The sequence below is a fragment of the Tupaia chinensis genome, unplaced genomic scaffold (assembly GCF_000334495.1).
Source record: "Tupaia chinensis unplaced genomic scaffold, TupChi_1.0 Scaffold149851_1, whole genome shotgun sequence".
Classification (NCBI taxonomy): Eukaryota; Metazoa; Chordata; class Mammalia; order Scandentia; family Tupaiidae; genus Tupaia; species Tupaia belangeri.
The window spans coordinates 222,479-243,636 of record NW_006209696.1 but is presented as its reverse complement, the minus strand read 5'-3'; the positions used below and the strand labels follow the sequence as shown (position 1 = coordinate 243,636).

At 37.7% G+C, this 21,158-nt stretch overlaps 1 protein-coding gene across 1 annotated transcript in view; it reads right to left on the bottom strand.

Moving 5' to 3' along the window:
• Positions 1–21,158, bottom strand: part of GABRR3 (gamma-aminobutyric acid type A receptor subunit rho3) — a 64,822-nt gene that overhangs the window by 36,268 nt on the left and 7,396 nt on the right. Inside the window, 3 exon segments of the mRNA XM_006171552.1 lie at positions 4,238–4,461; positions 10,001–10,068; positions 18,471–18,583. Of these exon segments, the coding sequence (XP_006171614.1) occupies positions 4,238–4,461; positions 10,001–10,068; positions 18,471–18,583 (405 nt within the window).

Below are 21,158 nucleotides of genomic sequence, written 5' to 3'. Positions count from 1 at the left end.
GTTCCATGGGCTGTCATTTGTATGGCAATTAAAGTAATTTAAATATGAATACACTAGCTGCCTGAAACTGCAGAGCAGTATCAGTTTTAAGGAGGCCACATGTGTTTATCAGATTGGCCCCAAAAGATCAGAGAAACTACATGGCACCAGTTGTCTTCACATCTTCAGCCAACTAACTTCAAAAAACAACTGGCTTTGCCTTCCACTTCCTCTTCTATCATTTTTTGCCCTTTAAAAGAATAAACCTGAGATTGGTTCATGGTCACAGCTATCTTCATCACAGAAGTCAGGCCCATGTGATCCTCACTTTTCTATATTTGTGTGTCTTTGTGTTTTATTTTTATGTTCATTTCTAATCCACAGCCCTCCTGCTCAGAAAAATGCATCTTGCTGAGCAAGTCCTGGCACCCCACTATAAATCACATCATTAACACACACCATCTGGCATGCCCCAAGATCTCCAGTGAAACAAATACCTGCTAGGAGGCAGGCTATTCCAAAGGAATAGAGTTTGCCTCCCAAGAGCCTGGCAAGGGCCAAGTCACTCTTTAGAAAAAGAAGGGTAAGGGAAAGCCACTATGTTAATACCTCAGTGAACACCAAAATAAGCTCAAAGCAGTTGATTCTGAAGGAAACCAACATACATCTCCCCAAAATATTTAGGATCGTTGAGTTGAAAACACTGAAAACATAGGGGACTCTTTTTCTTTTCCTCTGCTGGTGTGATGGCAGGACAAAGATACACAAGACAAAAGAGCCACCTATCTTCCCTTGCCTCTCTCTATCTAATGAAGAGATGCAGCTCCTCATCAGCTATCACCTCAGACATGTGCCAGCAGGGTCAGAGGAATCTGTGAGAAGAGTTTTCTTCCCACATTTTCCTAACTTTTAGAAACCTAGCACTACTTTACTTTTTGTATTGTTGTTTCCCTAAAATTTATGGTTATCCATTAGATATGCTAACTTTGTTGTGGTTTTGAGATACTTGAAGTTTCTCCAGTATGATGTGCATTGTACATGTTAAAATAAACTTGTTTTTTTCCTTTTTAGCCTGTCTTTTATTAACAGGAATCTGTCCCAGCTAGAAACTTAGGAGGGTTAAGGGAAAAAATTATATTTTCTCCTCTTCAGTGTGTGGCCAGATATTATTATTCTACTTTCATTCCTAGTGACTTCAGTACTTACAAGTCCTTGGTACTTCTTATTTAAAAGTCTTATTTAAAATAGTCATTTTCCAGGCTGGCCCTTGCCTAGTGGTTAAAGGGAACTGGATAACACATAGTCATGTGCTGTTCTAATCCCAGGCACAGTGGCTTAGAAAACATGCCAGGTATAAGTGTATGCATGCCCCAAATTTCAACAGGATGGACAAATGGAGGAGAAGGAATCATGGCAGAACTATGCCTCATAGAGGAAGAGAGTTTGTTTTTCCCTCTCTGTCTCTTTGCCCTCTGGTAATAATAATAAAAAAGGTACTTTATTTAATAGCAAACTTAAAAAACATTGACAGCTTTTATGAAATTGCTGACAACAGTTCCTTTGTACTAAAGTGAGAAAAGTATTTTTTATGAGCAGAAATGAAACTGTACAATTTCCTGTTGCTGCTCTAACAAAACCATAAATTTGCTGGTTTAAAACAACATAAATTCATTCTCTCACTGTACTGGAGACCAGGAGTCTGAAACTAGTATTACTGGGCCGATACCAAAGTATCCACTTGCCCTGCTGCCTTAAATTTTCTGAGAATACAGCTTTTGATGGCTGTCAGCATTCCTTGGCTTGTAGTCACATTGCCTTTTCCTTTTCTGTATGTATTAAATATTCCTTTACCTTTATAGCATAAGGATATTTAATAATTCAATTTAAATCTTAAGCAGATAATTCAGGATAATTTTCTTATGTCAAGATCTTTAACTTGCTCAGATCTGCAAGAATCCTTTTTTGCTATGTACGGTAATATTACAGGTTTCAGGGATCAGGACATAGATGTCTTTGGGGTGTCATTTTCTTCAGCCTAATATAGAATATTTCTGAAATTTCTAACACTTTAAAAAACAAAAATTTTTTTGTTTACCAAATATGTTTAGTATTATCTGTTATAAACCACTCAGTATGCATAGCATCATTCAGCCAAAAGAAAAGTATAGAACATTAAAGATTAAGGGCTGTTATAGCATAGTGTTAGGACAGATGTTTTAAAATTAAAAAAAAAAGAAAAAGGAAGGAGTAAATTACTGGTCACTTGGAATGATGATTCTGCCTTCTCATAAAAATGGAATATATAACTAAGGAATTATTTAGGTACTCCAAGGTTTTTTGTTTGTTTGTTTCCTGCAAGAGGGTGCATACACTCACCAGAAAGACAGATAGAGAGACAGAAAGCAAGAAATAACCCCCCAGAGGAGATTGACATGCTGCAATCCCTTCTTCTCCATTCTCCTCTTGGTATTGTGGGCATACATGCACACGCACTTGGCGTGAGTTTAAGCCACCGGATCCAGGACTCAAACCATGGTTGACTACATGGGAGTCTAGCAACATAGCCATTATGCCAAATGCTGGTCCTGGTACCCCAAGATTTTAAAACTGCTTGGTGAGATGCAAAGGTGGAATAGAGTCAGTGAGGAGAAAAGCAGGCTCTGTGTCTATAAAATTGTCTCCTGGACTTTTAAGGATTGTTATATTTCAACTCTACTCTATTTTTCCAATCAATATTTACCCAGAGTGGGTATTATTAGAATAAAAAACTATTCTTTAAAATCTGGATGTTAGAACTAGGGAAAATCACATCATTTGCTTGCATCCCAACCTCCTCCATCACTAAGCAGACAGTAGTGTTGTGAATTGAGTCTGAAGTTAGACTCACTAGTTTTGGTGCACACAGCTGCAGTACAAAGATGTCAAGGGTTACAGACAGCTCTCCTTACCTGACACTGAAGAGGACGTTTCCATCAGGGTGCACTCGCAGCATGATGTTCTCCATGGTTGTATCATGGATGAAGGAGCTTTTAGAATGGACAAAAAAGACATCAGGTACCCAAATCTTTTTGATCAATCTATTATCAAACGTCATGCTTTTGTTTGTAGTGCTAGGAAAGGAGAGCCTCTCATCTTTCCAGTAATGCCTGAGATAAAAAGTCATTGTAAAGTCCTAGGCAGAGAAAAAGAGAGACTAATCAGAACCAGTAGAGATATGGTTCAGGATGACCATGTCAATACTATTAGTCCCAGGACTGATTGCAAGGGTGTTAATGACTTTCAAGGGAATGGCTGATACTTTATTTTCAGATAGATACAAGGAACTTAAGTTTTTGAGTTTCTCCTTCACTCTGATGAATATTGAGAGACCTGGGAGTTATCAAGTATTCAAGTTGGGGGAATAAAAGCCAGATTATACGTGATAAGAATTGCTTCCACTCAGTATGCATAGCATCATTCAGCCAAAAGAAAAGTATAGAACATTAAAGATTAAGGGCTGTTATAGCATAGTGTTAGGACAGATGTTTTAAAATTAAAAAAAAAAGAAAAAGGAAGGAGTAAATTACTGGTCACTTGGAATGATGATTCTGCCTTCTCATAAAAATGGAATATATAACTAAGGAATTATTTAGGTACTCCAAGGTTTTTTGTTTGTTTGTTTCCTGCAAGAGGGTGCATACACTCACCAGAAAGACAGATAGAGAGACAGAAAGCAAGAAATAACCCCCCAGAGGAGATTGACATGCTGCAATCCCTTCTTCTCCATTCTCCTCTTGGTATTGTGGGCATACATGCACACGCACTTGGCGTGAGTTTAAGCCACCGGATCCAGGACTCAAACCATGGTTGACTACATGGGAGTCTAGCAACATAGCCATTATGCCAAATGCTGGTCCTGGTACCCCAAGATTTTAAAACTGCTTGGTGAGATGCAAAGGTGGAATAGAGTCAGTGAGGAGAAAAGCAGGCTCTGTGTCTATAAAATTGTCTCCTGGACTTTTAAGGATTGTTATATTTCAACTCTACTCTATTTTTCCAATCAATATTTACCCAGAGTGGGTATTATTAGAATAAAAAACTATTCTTTAAAATCTGGATGTTAGAACTAGGGAAAATCACATCATTTGCTTGCATCCCAACCTCCTCCATCACTAAGCAGACAGTAGTGTTGTGAATTGAGTCTGAAGTTAGACTCACTAGTTTTGGTGCACACAGCTGCAGTACAAAGATGTCAAGGGTTACAGACAGCTCTCCTTACCTGACACTGAAGAGGACGTTTCCATCAGGGTGCACTCGCAGCATGATGTTCTCCATGGTTGTATCATGGATGAAGGAGCTTTTAGAATGGACAAAAAAGACATCAGGTACCCAAATCTTTTTGATCAATCTATTATCAAACGTCATGCTTTTGTTTGTAGTGCTAGGAAAGGAGAGCCTCTCATCTTTCCAGTAATGCCTGAGATAAAAAGTCATTGTAAAGTCCTAGGCAGAGAAAAAGAGAGACTAATCAGAACCAGTAGAGATATGGTTCAGGATGACCATGTCAATACTATTAGTCCCAGGACTGATTGCAAGGGTGTTAATGACTTTCAAGGGAATGGCTGATACTTTATTTTCAGATAGATACAAGGAACTTAAGTTTTTGAGTTTCTCCTTCACTCTGATGAATATTGAGAGACCTGGGAGTTATCAAGTATTCAAGTTGGGGGAATAAAAGCCAGATTATACGTGATAAGAATTGCTTCTTTCTTTTCTCTCTCTCTCTTTTTCTTTCTCTTTTTATCCTTTTGCTAGAGGGTACACATGCTCACTGGCTAGAAGCAGAGAGAGGTGAGAGAGTGAGAGAGGGAAAGTGAGAAAGTCCTCCTCTCTCCATGGGGAATGGTCATCTTGCAATCCTTTCTCCCATATTTCCCCCTCCTTTTGGGATTTTGGGCATGCACACACATATACTCAGCATGTTTTTCAAACCACTGGGTCTGGGATCCAAACACATGGTGAGCCATGCGGGATCCAGTTGCCTTAACAAACATGTTACAGGCTGGTCTATAAATGGGAAATGTTTCTATGTGAGCATCCTGGTAAATCACCTAGAGAGATCATCAAAGAGCCACTGTTTTATTTTTTTCTCTCTAAATAAATATTCACTTGTAAAATGATTTTATATTCATAATTTTGTAATATTTTTGTTAAATAAGGTCCCCCTCAAAATTGAATAAACTACAACTCTACCAAAACCTGGATACAGCATATATTAGAGCTCTTAGTGGAAAGTAAGTTGTCATGGGTTCTGGGGCAGAGACAGCAATCTTTTCCTCAGCTTGAAAGACAGAAAGAATATGATTAAATGGTGGCTCTCAACGTGTAGCGTTCAAAAGCATCACCTGCAAAGTCTATTTAAATGACACATTTCCCAGAAGTTAGTTTCCAGAGATTCTGATCCAGTGTGGGTTGGGGATTTGAATTGTTAAGGTATATTCCAATTCTAAGGACATGAGGATGAGAGGAAAAAACTGTATTAATACTATATTAGCAAGGACTCATATTAGTCACGAATTTGAGTTTTACTTGGCTCTAAGATATTACATTTAATATTTTGAACGGGAATTGTCCTAGCTTCATCCAAGTCATTGGATATGAACAATGACAATACGGTTTATTTTCACAATTGTTTCCTTCTTAATATCTTTTATTTCCCAATTATAATCAAGAGTTGGCCTCATGAATGGTTAAGCACTCTGTATTGGGAGTCAGATCTCACATGATGGACGACAGTTCAAATCCCAGTCCTATGATTTGTAAAACATGCCAGGTGCATGTGCATGTATGCCCCACATCCTGATGGGATGGAAAAACGGAGGAAAAATGATTGTGGCTTGATCTTGCCTCATTGGGGAATAATTTTTCTTTCTCTCTTTTATTCTCTCTCTCTGGCAAGCATACATGCCTTCTGGAAATAAATAAGTAAAAAGTTTCTTGAACTAGTGCATATACTAGAACCTTGGCATTTATAATCCAAACAATGAATACATATCAGTAAATTAAAAGTCACCAATTAATTATGAGCTACTTTGCTTTTCCTATGTTCAAAATAGAGGTACATTGCATTATTGTTCTGGGTTACTCTAGGATCATTAGCCTTGTGAAATTTAGGATTGGGGGAAGGCAAACAGAGTGATTCATTAATTGGCATAACACTTCTGTATAGGGAATTGTATGGGTACTGCATGTATTGTCTTAATAAACAGATGTTTAAAATAGTCTGATCTGCAGACAACGGGGCAAACACTGAGCTTATGAAGGCAATTAGCAGATACTGATTGATTTCAGTGATGCATCAACATCACCACTAGCTGGCGCTATCTATGGGATATCATTAATAGCATGCGAATAGAGTAAGACAATACTCGAAGGATCTGGACGTGAACCCAGTGTGATACAAGAGTGGGAAGATGATGAAAAACAAAAGGAACCAACATTGGGGTGTCACCGATAATTAGCGTTTTCTAACCAGCATCAGCACAGTGAACGTGGTCCAGTTTTATCAGACACCAAGTAACAGACTGGGTCATTCAAAGCCGCTTTTAATTGCTGGTGGTTCTAAAAAGCTATACACTTTTTTTTTTCTTGGAGAGGTTTTTGCTACAGGGCACGTGCGCTCGCCAGAAAGAGAGAGAGAGAGAGAGAGAGAGAGAGAGAGAGAGATAGAAAGAAAGTGAGAAATCACCCCTCAGGAGAAGGAAAAGAGATGAAAAGTGTGATTCAAACTTAAGAATAGATAGCAGTGGGACCAGCAAGTTGCATGGTGGTTTAGGGCACTAGATTCCCACATGGCTGACAGCAGTTCAAGTCTCGGACCTGGCAGCTTGCTTTCTCACTTTCCCTCTTTCTCACTCTGTCCCTCTGTGATCAAGTAAAAATAAAAATTAAGTGAAATAATTCTCTCTCTCCCAAAAAAAAAAAAAAAAAAAGAATATATAGCAGTTAGGTAAGAATAGGTAAGAAAACATTGAAACATTTTTTTCTTTTCTCTTCCTTTCCTTTTTTTTTTTTTTTTTTTTTAAGAGGTTTTGTTATAGGGTGCATGCACTTGCCACTTGCCAGAAAGACAGAGAGACAGAAAACGAGAAATCACCACCCCCATGGGGGATGGCCACATCACAATCCCTTTTCCTCCATTCTCCTCTCAAGAGCCTGTGCATGCACGCGCGTGTGCCCAGCGTGAGTTTTAGCCATTGGGTCGGGGACTTGAGCCATAGTCAACTACTTGGGAGTCCAGCGACATAGACATTACACCAACTGCTGGTCCCAAAACATTAAAATTTTGAAGCTACTGTTGTCTCCCCATATCTGCTGTTTCACTTTACACAGTTTCAGTTACCCACAGTTAACAATGCTTCAAAAATACTAAATGTAAAATTCTAGAAATGATTCGTAAGTTTTAAATTGCAAGGCCATTCTGAGTAGTGTAATGAAACCTTGGGCCATCCTGCCCTGTCCTGCCCACAACATGAATTACCTCTTTGTCCAGTGTATCCATGCTGTATATGTTACCTGCCCATCGGTCACTTATTAGCCAGCTCAATTATCAGCTAAAAAAAGACATAGTGCATATAAAGTTCAGTAGTATTTGTGATTTCATGCATCTACTCCAGGTATTGGAACATATCCCCTGCTAATAATGGGGGATGACCATTCAAAGACACTCTTTATTTGGCATAGAAAAATGAGGTAGTACCAACGTGTAGCATAGGGGTTAAGGAAGCTGGATCCCACATGGTTGAGTGTGGTTCAAATCCTGGCCTTGGCAGCTTAAAATACATGCCAAGTGTATGTGTGTTTGTGCCCCAAATCCCAACAGAATTGAAAAATGAAGAAGGAATTGTGGTGTGAGAATGCCCTTTGGGAAGTGTCTTCTCCCACTTTCTCCCTTTTTCTCTTTCTTTGTCTCTCTAATGGGTGCATGTGTCCTCTGGGAATTAAATTAAATTAAATTGAATTAATATAAATTATATTTATATTTAATTATATATATATGTGTGTGTGTATATATATATATATACACATATATATATTTAATATTGGCATCAACAAGTGGTGTAGTGCTTAGTGTGGTGGACTCCCACATAGCCAAGGCCCAGACCCACTGGCCTAAACTCACACCAGGCGTGTGTGCCCCAAATACCTAGAGGAGAATGGAGGAGAAGAGATTGTAGTGTGAAGAAAAAAAAAAAAAAGAAAAAGAATAATAAATAAAATAAATAAAAATTTAAAAAATACATAAACTAAAAAGGGCTAAAAAATCCCTCTGAGACTATGTTAGAAATTAACAGAAGAGGAGTAGATAACAAGGAAATAGGTGTGAAAATATATAGGCACTTGTGTATATAAGTTAGCTATGGTATTAATTTTTCTTTCTTAGAGTAAAATGCTGAAAAACTCTTAAAACTAATTATTGAAAACTGATTCTGGTAATTATGCCAAAAGAAGGTAGATCTAAATTGGGAATAGAGAAAAAAAGGGAAAATTATAGTAGAGGATATTAAAACCCCCAAATAACTAAAATAGTAAAATCAGGTTAAAAGGAGGGAAAAAGAACAAGATAGCAAGGCATAGAAGGTGGGATAAAAGCCAAAAAGAAAGTTGAAGATAGAAAGTGATCAGTTTCAAGTTTTATAGACTGTGGCTCACAAACGATACTCTGAAAACATGGATGCTTTTCTGTTAAAAAAAAAAGGCAGTCTGGGACCAGCAGTTAGCGTAATGGCTATGTCGCTGGACTCCCACATAGTCAACCGTGGTTCACGTCCCAGACCTGGAGGCTTAAAACTCATGCCGGGCGCATGTGCGTGCATGCCTAAGATCCCGAGAGAATGGAGGAGAAGGGATTGTGGCGTGGCCCCCCGCCCTGGGGGGTGATTTCTTGCTTTCTGTCTCTCTGTCTCTGTCTGTCTGTCTGGCGAGCACACACGCCCTAAAGCAAAAACCTCTCTCAAAAAAAAAGGCAGTTTATTCTAAATGTCTAGAAAATATAAGAGAATGAGCAAAATTTTTAAATTAAATTTTTAGATTCAGAAATTAAAAAAAAAAATACTAGTCCCTTGCTACTGGTTGTCTGCAGATAAGCAACATTAGTATCAATTGAAATTTGTTCTGTCAAGCCTGGTTCAATGATCTATCTTATTTATTTATTATTTTTAGAGAGATTTTTGCTATAAGGTGTATGTGCTCACTAGAGAGACAGAAAATGAAAAATCATGCCCTGTTGGGGGATGGCCACACTGCAATCCCTTCTCCATCCTCCTCTTGGGATTCTTGGCATACATGTACACATGCTCAGCATGAGTTTGAAGTGTCCAGGTCCAGGACTCACACCGCGGTCAACTGCATGGGAGTCCAGCAATGTAACCGTTACACCATCTGCTGGTTCCCAATTATCTATCATTTTATGAGTAAAGATGCATGGTTATGATTTCATATTGCATATATATTATGATCGTTCTTTTTATACAGTTGTTCCCAGCTCATGCTACATAGCATATGCCATGATGTTCTACAGTGCTCCCCACTGTAAAAGTATTAGAAGGAATAGACTAGCAGATGGCATAATGACTATGTTGCTCCTGAGCCTGGAGGCTTGAAACTCATGTAGGATGTGTTTGTGTGTGTGCCCAAAATTCCAAAAGGAGAAAGGACTGCAGCATGGCCATCTCCCCTGGGGTATGATTTCTCCCTTTGTGACTCTCTGTCTCTCTCTGTCTCTCCAGTGAATGCATGGGCTCTACAGTAAAAATCTCTTTTAAAAATAAAAGTATTAGAAAGAAAAAAGAAGAATAGGGGAGAAATAAGAACTATACAAAGGTAAAAAGATATTGACAGAAGATGGTAAAGGAACCACAGTTCTGTTACTGAGCAAAGTAAGAAAGGATCATTAAATTTATTTATTTAAACACCAGTGATTATGACACTATTGAGTTTCTATCCTTTTAGAAAAAGACCAATATTCCACAGAGAAACTTACCATGTTAACCTCTGAAATGCTGTCAATGCTTTCAACGTGGACATCTATGCCTACTGGAACGGGTGACCCTTCAGGAGGAGAATGCGTAATATGCTGAGAAATGCATTACAAGTCATTTGGAAACATTCAAGGCAGAGAGAGATCAATATTCATAGACTGCAAATGAATTACCTTTTGAATTTTTTTAAACAAGGAATTTCTCTATCCTCTACTGAGTCAGTTATCATACAGGCAATTACAATAGTAAAGGCACATGTAGAAAGGTCATTCCAATAGTTATTACTCTTTTGTTTGGAAACATCTTAATATTTTCCTTCCATAGTATAGAATTGGTGTCTCCAGTTTCTTTCTATCAAAATTATTAAATTAATTATTATTATTATTATTTCATTTGACCTGAGAGAGACAGAGAGAGAGAGAGAGGAAAGTGAGAAAGCAAGCCTCCAGTGTAGGACTTGTACCATGATCAGCCATGTGGAAGTTCAGCACCGTAACCATCATGCCACTTTTTTGGGCCCTTTTAATTTGTTTTTTAAACCAGTAGTTATTGATAAAGGAAGAGCATTTTGAAAACATGTCTATGAGTATGCAGGATTATGTATTCCCTGTGGCAATGGTCATATCTTACATCTAAGGAGTGCTATAGTGTCTTTACTCTGGGCAATGTCGGATTCTCTTCTTTCTTGCCAAAATAACAATCTTTTCATGTGTGCAGCGGTTGGCAAAGTAGAGGGACACAGACAATGGTACAGTGCTAGACCCAGACACACAGATTCAGAAGTGTCCCATTGCAGATCATCGGCAACCATGGACTACATTTGGGAAGAAGCAAACATTCTTAGAAATGTGTTTGATGAGAACATACTGAAAGTCAGAACCAGAGCAATTTTATTAGGTTGTTGGAAAAGTCGTAACATATTTTTCCATGCAAAAGTGCAACGTGATTTTCCCAAAAACCTAAAACTGCTGAGTCTGGTGTGTAGCTGGAGCTCCCAGAATTAGGTTCATAGCTGGAAAACCTCAACAGCAACACCAGATAATTTGGATGGGACTGAGACAACATTTCCTAGTTACGCCTAGATTTCACCCCTTTCTGTGTGAGGGGAAATTGATGTTAATGATTTCATTTAGTTTTGTGTGTGAAATTTGAAGCATATATACATTAAAATAATTTTATATTCATATGTAGTCTTCATATGTTTTCTTTTCATAATGTACCATTCTCACTTAAACCTTACTGCCTATACAGTCTTGAGTTTAAAAATAAACAAGAAAAACCCTATTGTTAAAAAAGTGTAAGTCCTGTCTAAATGAATTCCAGCTGGTTGTTTTAGTTAAGACTTGAGATTTAGAGGGGTGGGGTCAGACCTAAAAATGTCCTTATTAAGCAATGCCTGAATGTGCTTTGTGTGCCATTTGTACACATATAATTCAACAGTCCTTTAAATGCCCAATATAGTATAAAAAAATAGGTCTTGCCAGTCCTCGTCTCTCTCTTTTATGCATTTCCTACTAATTAGCAATGTGACCTTCACTTTATCAATAGCAGAATTCCTTTTTTGTTCTGTGAGTCTCTAACTTCCATGTCGTTCCTTACAGAGAAGTACAGAGAAGTCTCAACTAGCCAGGTGCTAGACCTTTCACTCACAAATATTCCTATTCCAGGCTTCAGGAATACTTTACATCTTAACCACCAGCTCCTTCCTGCCATATTGAATAAATTACATCCTATAACACCAATAATGATAATTCTATAAATAATATTTAAAAATGACAATTATGATTTAGCATTAACTAGGGAATAGCAAAGTATTATCCCTTGATAGGACTCAGTTTTTGTGTATCCAGTCACCCTTTTTTTCTTAAATTACTAGAATTATTCAAGTAAAAATTCATGAAAAGATCTTGTCCACAGCTCTACCTAACCATGGTGAGTAAATCTTCCTATTAATCCCAACACTCCAAGAAAATGGAGTATTCACAAAGAACCAGGAGAGGTGACAGGATGTCCTTGGTGAAGTTCTAGCACTAGAGTCAAATAGACATGAGTTTGAACCCAGCATCCCCACTCTTATCTAATCTGGGGTAGGTAATGTCTAAGTTGAATTTCTCCATCTATAAAATCATTGTATTAATACTCTCATTGGAGGCTCATTTGAGGACTAGAAATAATACTATTACTGAACTTAATTTGTACTTAATAAATGGCATGAAATAAATACCATTACTACGCCAGGCAATCTAGATCATAAACCTTTAGAAATGCAAGCTATTCGTCCCAATCCTACACTCAAACATTTATATAATCATTCCTCTCTTCACTAAGAAAGTGTGACAGAGTGCTTCTCATTACTTATTTTCTGACAAAACCCAGGGATAACTTGGATTTAGGATCTCGTGACCTGTAGGTGGAGTCCCGGTACCTATATCTGCAACTCTGGGGACAGTCCTAGAATGGCATCCTTCAAGGACATGACTGTGCCTCTGCTGGCCAAGCACAGAGTCCAAGGGTTGTCTGAAGACTGCTCTGAGTGTGGGGGAAATACATGGCTTGTCCAACAGGAATGGGTTCCTGGAAATACCATAGATTTCTTCTTTTCAGATTTGTACTGTTCTTAAAAGGATGATCTTTCTCGTTTCAGAGGAAAATGAGGTCCTATCTGGCCTCATTTCTGTCTCTTTTGTGCTTTTTTGTCCAGTGTACTTTCCTCCTGAGTCTAAGAATCTGTACTGTACTCTGACATTTTTGAGGACAGAGTGGAAGATGAGGGGCATGAAAGGGCAAGATGCAGAATCATAGCATTTGGGAGCTGGAGCAAAGCTTCCAAAGATCATTCTTTCTACTAGGAGCTGAGTCACCAGAAATTGCAATAAAGAATTTGTAGTCATACAAGCCTGAGTTAGAGCCAAGATTGTATACTCCTTAAGTCCTCATAATACAGTTTGCTAATCTGTAAAATAATGGAATTAAATTTATGGTGCATACCCAAATGATGTGAAAGAATGCATGGCAAATTCTTAGCCTAACTCACTATGATGAACTTATTTGTTATCTATTGGAATGGTAATAACAGCATCATAATTTTACAAATACTTTCACTAATTATACATAAAGCATTTATAATATCATTAAAATAAATAAGTATGAACCTTTCTTAGTATGGTGTTGATTTCCTGGTCTCACTAGACAGTAACACACATATTTATAATCCTTTTTAGACACATAAAGATAAAGCACCAATCCACAGGCTGGACTAAGGGGGCTTAAATATAAGTTATGCCTCTTATTTGTCCAGTTCATTAAATATATCTTTAACATACATGATTTATTATTTCATATGATCATTACAACCACTTTGCTATCTATGTAGGCCCAATTTTAGTTCCACTTTACAAATGAGAAAGCACATACACCGAGAGGTTACAACATTTGCTTGAAATCCAAAGCTAATTAAGGACAGGGATATGACTAGGCCTCTCTGACTCCCAGAGCAGTCCTCTTGTTGACAAGCAAAGAGCATGCAAGCAGCTTTTATAAATTTAGCTTTGGTCTTGATGTAGTAGCTAATCTCTAGATGCTAAATTGATTTCACTTTAAAGAAACAAAGAAATGATCATCTCTAAGACTAAAGCAAAAAAGTCTTCAGTTATTAGAGATATAAAAGGTAGAGAAAACATAAATAAAGAAAATGAGCTACAATTTATAACCCAAGTTAAACAAAAGGCTCCCCTAAATTTATGTCCTCCTGTTTCCACATAATGAGTCAATTAATCTTCTAATGCTTTATAAAAGTAAAAAACACTGCAGTAGCAGCTGGTTTTAATGTTAAAGCTAATTAGGAAAACACATTAAGGCAGGAGAAGTGCTGAAGTAACATTTAGCTCAAGAGGAAAGAAGTATGTTCATGTGTTTGTGTTATGGACAAGTATAAAGAAAGAAGATAAATTAAAGCTTGTCTTTTACATCCTGCAGTCTGATTTCCCCGAAGAAGACAGCGTGGGAGAACAGAGAAATGGATCATTGGTATAAGAAGCTGCTCTGACCAAGGCAGGCAGGAGAAGGTTAATGACTGCATTTCACAGAGCTCCGGACTGACACTTCTCACTGAATGTATGGGTTTTGCTGTGAACTGACTGAACACACCAATGATTTGGTCCCAGTCTATTATTGTCAGAAAAATGTTCCTAATTGTGGGATGATTTGCCACCTGTCACTAACTGGTGCATTTAAGCTGCATTTGTATTTTTTAATTCAGTAGACGGCATGTGCATGCTCAGAGGGAAGAGAGAGAGGAGGAAAGTGAGAAAGCATTCCCCAGGGGAATGGTCATGATTTAATCCTTTCTCCTTCATTTCTCTCTCTCTTTTCTGGATTTTGGGCATGTGGGCATGCACACACACATACCTGGTATGAGTGTTTTTTAAGCCGTTGATCTAGGACTCATATTGTGCAGTTAGTCATATGGGATCCAGTCACTGTAACCACTAACCCACCAGCTGGCCCTCAATTGCATTTTTAATAACCCTATTGAGTAGTCTTAGGAAAAACAAAAGCAAACTACTCAAAAACTGCGTTTTCATTAAAACAAATACTGTCTCTAACAGATTAAGCAAAACAGAAATTTAAAGCCAATTTTATGTTTTACTGGGGAATGGAATGAAATTATAGGGGATGGAGAAGGTAGGCATAAAAGTTTTAAGATAAAAAGAGAAAGGTCAGCTCTTAGTAACCCACAGCAGTTTCTCAAACTAATGTACACGGAAATCACCTGGGGATCTCGTTACAATAAAAATTTTTATTAAGAAATTCTGCGTTGGGGACTGAATTTTTGCATTTCTAACTAGCGTTCAAGTGATTCTGCTATTGGCCTTGAACCATTTTGAATGACAAGGCCTCTCTGTACTGCCTGCTTCAAGGTCCACATTCAAGGACAGCCATTTTTCTTTCAATCTTTCTGGCTTTCAATAGCCTAAAACAATCCCCGTAAAAAACCCTTTCCCCTAAGATAGGAATTAATTTAATCGAGGAACCTAACCTGACAGGAATTAGGGCAGCTTTCGAATTGATGTTGAAAAGAGAACACTACGTTGTAAGCTTCCAACCGCTGCTTCTGAACCGCCAGTTTCAAAGCCATCCCTGTGTGACTGGCTCCCCCTAGTGGCTGACAAGACCCACAAGTTTATTTTTCGCAGGTTACTACTAAAGGCAAGTAGGAAAACGATTTTACAAACTTTTTATACATCTTAGACACCAAGGTGTAGAATACCTGCATGGTAGCTGTAGAGCATATTATCCAATATTTGGGCAAATTTGGCTGGAGAAATTAACAGTCTATTGAGAATGGTGAAGAACCCAAGCATCTTTAGGAGAATTGTTCTCAGTATAGTACCTCAGAAGTAGTTAAGGAAAAAGATAAATAGAGTCTCACAGATAAAGAGAAAAAAATTGGACACATTTATAAATCTGCTTATTTTCAAGGTTCTAAAATCTTACATTAGGACTCAATAAATGTGAGGAGTGCCTAGAAAATGAAAAGCTCACCAAGATTTAATCTGGTGCTGATAATTTAATACTGTGTTTCTCAAAATGTGATTCTCAGGCCAGCATCATCTGAATCACCTAGGAATTTATTAGAAATGGAAGTTGCTGACACCACTGAGACTTAGTGAATCAGAAACACTGGAGGGAGGGGCTCAGTGATCTGTGTTAAATCCCCTCCCCCATTAGCGATTTTAATGCGTGCTAAAGTTTGAGTCATTAATGAAAATAAAGTCAGATCCTTAGAATTGCAGACTAATGGATTTCAGGAAACAAGCAACAAAACAAAAACAAAAAAACAAACAAAAAAACAACTCAATATAGCAAGTACCTGATAAACTTTATTTTACCTGTTTACAAATGATTAGTTCTCTGTGATATTTACAGTCGTATTGTGCTTCTGTTATTCATAATTACAATATGACAAGAGTATGAAGATTCCCCCACGCTACCCTAAATACTGGAGGTATTAGTTATTTACCAGAAAGCTGTACCTGTTCTACCGCCTGAGGATCCTGCTTCTCACCCTTGTCCACACTCATCTCCACGTCTGCAGGATTCTGAATCCTACAGGTGGCAGTTCAGGAGTTGGGAAGTGGGAGACTTCAGTCCATGAAAGAAGAGTCAGGGTGGATGCAGCAGTAAGCTGTTGACTTCATCACACCCCATGTATTGAGTCAGTACCCTCAGGGATGCAAACACGTGCATATTAAACAATCTGAAGGGAAGAAAGGCTTTGTTCTAATATGCACCTCTAATACCATTTCTGTCATCCTTACCTGCCTTTGTATCTTGGTTCCACACTTACTGCTTTCATGATCTTGGGCAAACCTCTTAACCTTTCTGAGCCCCATTTCCACACTGGAATATTAAGAATCATGATCGTGCCTATGTCATAGGGTCACTGTGAGGGCGAATGAGATAGTGCATAAAAGGGCTTAGCACAGAGCATGGTACTCCAACACTTTGATCAATTTTAATTGCTAGAAGAAATAAAAATAAAAATAAATAAATTCAACAGAGTTGGTTCACAGGGATCTATGGCATTTGACCTATGTGAAGGTCAAGTTTATCCAGAGAAGGCATTGCTATGCTAAGTTAAGGCCAGAGAAGGAAAAAAGAGGAAGTTGCCAATAGTCGGCTTGCTACTTCCTGTCATCTACCTGGCTGACTTTCACAAACACATTGTTTTTCATGGTAAAAATGAGCACCAGGCCCCTTTAAGGCTGGTCACACACTTAGCTGACACAAAGAAGAAAAGCTCATATCTTACGACTAGTAACTGGTAATTCCTGCTAATACACCTTTACTCAGTCCTGTCTGTCCTCCCCGAGACCCTCCTTTGTCGCCTTGGACCACATGAACTCCTGCCTATCAACATTCTTGTATCATGTCTCTTTTACTTGCAGAAATGTGTGACCTCAAAGCCTGCAGACATGTCTGTCACACGTCTGTCATCTGGCCCTGCTGCTCGTGGTTCTGACTACATGCCTTAGGGTCTGACCGTAGTGAGGCCAGTTCCTTTCTCTCTTTTGTAACTTCTACTGCATAGTTGTTTTTTGCCTGGCCCATAACAGCTCCCAGAAAGCTAGGTATTCCAGTTTATGAGAATATTTAACAGGTTTTTATGAATAATGTGTAATGCAATCAACAGGTTTCAGTTAAAACAGTAAGTTGGGGTATAGGCAGGATATATCCACTCACTTTTTATTGAACACACTATTTATAGTATTGTGTATAGTACAAAAATGAGTTTTTTGGTCCATTTAAAATGGATTGGGATGGGCAGATGGTGTAATGGTTATGTCGCTAGACTCCCATGTAGTCGACTGTAGCTGGAGCCCTGGACCTGGTGGCTTAAAACTTATGCCAAAACTTCAACCAGGTGCATGTGCGTGCTTGCCCAAAATCCTGAGAGGAGACTGGAGAAGGGATTGCAGCATGGTCAGATGGCCACCCCTGGGGGTGTGCTTTCTCGCTTGGGGGTGATTTCTCATTTTCTGTCTCTCTCTCTCTGGTGAGTTCACAGGCCTTACAGCAAAAACCTCTCTAATAAAAAAAGAAATAGTAAAAAGATAAAACAAACAAAAAACTCATGCCAGGTGCATGTGTGTGTGCGTGTCCAAAATTCTGAAAGGAAAAGGGAGGAGAAGGGATCATGGCATGGCCATCTCCCCTGGTGGGTGATTTCTCACTTTCTGTCCATCTCTCTGGTGAGTACACTTGCTCTATAGCAATAAATCTCTCTTAAAAAAAGTAAAAAATGGGACCAGCAGTTAGTGTAATGGCTATGTCGTTGAACTCCCATGCAGTGGACCGCAGTTCGAGTCCCGGACCCAGTTGGCTTATACTCACGCTGGGTGTGTGTGTGTGTGTGTGCCCAAGATCCTGAGAGGAGAATGGAGGAGGATTGCAGTGTGGCCATCCCCCCTGGGGGGTGATTTCTCACTTTCTGTCTCTCTGTCTCTCTGACAAGCGCACATGCCCTGTAGCAAAACAAACAAACAAACAAACAACCTCTCAAAAGAAAAAAATGGATAGATTATTGATAGTTCTCATTCAAGAGAAAATATTTGTAAAAGTTTTTTTAAAAAAATATAGTCTAGGGGCTAGCAGGTGGAGTGGTGGTTAAGGGGACTGAACTCTCACATGGCTGACCATAGTTCAAGTCCCAGACCAGGCGGCTTGCTTTCTCACTTTCCCTCTCTCTCTCTCTCTCTCTCACTCTCACTCCAAGTCTCACTCTATCCTTCTCTGGTCAAATTAAAATAAACAAATAAATAAAGTTAAAATAAAATAATTCTTTAAAAAATTAAAATTAAAAATTAAAAAAATATAGTCTAATATTTTAGTCTTTATTGTTTCAAATTGTCATCTGCATTCCAACACTACAATGGATTTTGATATGAGTTGAATAAAAATAATACTCACCTCCAAATCCAGGTCTCAGTGCAAAATCATGGTCTTTTATGTGGAGAAGTTGCTTATATTTCATGGGTCGCACTTTGGTAATGTCATTTTTCTTCATTCTAGTTTCTTGTTTGCTGTCCCTGCAAAGGGAAAACAAAATTTGAGATACATATACTTCTTGATACTTTGATTTAGTTTGACCATCTGTGCTCATTAAGAGCATGTTGTAAAATACATACATAAGAAGTTTATTATCTCAGTTTACGTTAAGCCAAAGATCTGCCAACCTTTGCTCTTTTTTAATGTAAGAGTGGAACAGATAAGACAAACCACATTTTTAAGCACCTTAAATGATAAACTAAGTTTGGATATAGTGCACAAACTGGTTATGTTTCTCAGAATGTGGTTTGTAGATTTGGAATCTCCCAATTACTTGGGTGGAGGTGATCAGTTTTAGTTTCATTGACTCCCATCCTGGTTCAACAAAATCAACACCCAGGGAAGCAAGCCCTAAGAACCTGCATTTAAACAACCTACCTAAGTGATTTTTGCAGTCAATTAAGTTGAACCATCTCTGTACTAAGACAGTGAAAAATAGAAATACTATGAAACTGTAAACTGATGACAGCATTATACAAAGATAAAGTGAGAAAAGGTTGTGATTGAAAGTAGAATCCCTGTTGAGGTTCTAGAATGTAGGGGATGGTCAAGTTTAGACCTGATATCAGGTCAAATTGCAAAGCAGGTGAAGTCTGTTTTCACCTACATTTCTCTGTGCAAAGACAGGGAAACGACCTCTTCCCAGTAAGCATCTTGACCTGAGAATAAAGCTCTACCTCTTCAGATGAGTGTCGGTCAGCCTTGCCCAGTGTTGTGTTGTATTTCTATGACAACATACAGTCTGCAGTGTGGGCTTTCAATAGAATAGGGTAGTTTCTGATCAGAATGCTGAGAAGTTTACACATGTATTCTGCCATCAGTAGGAATGGTGAAGGTGGGAGAAGGAATCTGCTTGGGATAGAAGATAATAAGTTTGATTTTTAAACATGGAAGTTGTCATATCTTATGATTAATTGAACACACAGAACTAATCCTTCCAACGGGCTAGTATTGACTAAAAACTGTCTTCCGAGGAGCTAGAATAAGATATTTATTAAAGTACAGTTACAGCCAGCTTTTATTAAATGCCTACTATATTCAAGGTCCCATGCCAGATGTTTTGTAAATATCGTCTTCTTTGGCATGCATCCAAATCATCTGGTTTGTTGGGCCACATGACCAGAGTTTCTGATTCAATGGCATTCAGATATTAGAATTTGTACTTATAACAATTTCTCAGGAGAACCACTGACCTAGAAAAGAGTACTCATTTAATAAAAACTATCTACTTTTTTAAAAAAATAGTAAAACTATGGCTATAGGTGGAAACTCATGAAAATTTTTGAATTATTTTGGTAATAATATTCTTTTAATGCAACTAAATGACATGTCACTAATATGCCTTTTCAGAAGCATACCTCTCCATAAGACTGGAAAGGTTAAATCTTAATGAACAATACCAGGAGACTGAACCTGATGTTGCTATCAAGTTTTCTTGGCAGTACTTGAAAACACATGCACCTATCTTTCCCAAGGGCTCTTCTGAGACAGTAAAATGTTCTGTACAAGGGTGCTCCAGAATGCCCATGGAAAGTATGTTTCATAACAAAACAAAACAAAACAAAAACAAAAAACTGTGCATGGGTTTCAAAGATTTATTGTATCAAAATAAACTCATACTTTAGCTCCATTTCCCACAAATTTTGCAATTTCCCTTGTTTTATCTTTTTTTTACCTTTTTTTGTACCTCATCTATTCCCCCAAAATATTTGTTCCTTATAGATCTTATTTTTCCCCCTTATATACCTTCTTAAAGAATTTTGAAATTGTATGTATTTACTCACACATTTAAAAATAGATCTCCATTTTTTACCATAAATATTGAAATTATTTAAATATTAATGATTTAAAATAAAACATACTCCTTTAAATGAATCCAATGAATCTAATTACTCACATTATACTGTTAAACATAGACGAACAGACCATTTTTAAAAAGAGAGACATTTTATATCATTCCTTGCTTTCTTGAACTTATATTTCTATTTTATTTCCTCTGTGGAATTTTATCACTCCATCATACATCTTTGCAAGAAAAATATGTGTACACATGAAATTAACTTTTCTATTTTCTAAGACCATGGCATATGGGGAAAAACAACTCATATAAATGTTGAAACTTATTAAAATTAAGGATGAAATGTTATTCAAAATGTATTACTTACTAAAGTGATAGCATATTTTCCCCCAATTATTTTATGTGTCATTAAATAGATATTACTCATTATTGGAATAAGACCAGGTTTAGCATAAATGGTATTATTATTTGAAAATTTTTACACATAAAAATGTTGAAAACCAGTATTTATGCACAAGTACATGAATTTGGAAACATTTTTATTTCAGCAGTATTTTAGCAATGTAGCTTCATTTTTAAAATTCCTTCTTACTTAATTTTCAAAATCCATATTAAGTGATCCTGCAGTAAGATATATAGCCCCTGCTAGGTGCTACTTTATAGAATGTTCATTCTACTCACTGAGGCTTATGCCTAAAGTTGGACTTGTGTTCATGGAAATGTGTATATCAGCTGTGCTTGCTATGAAAATA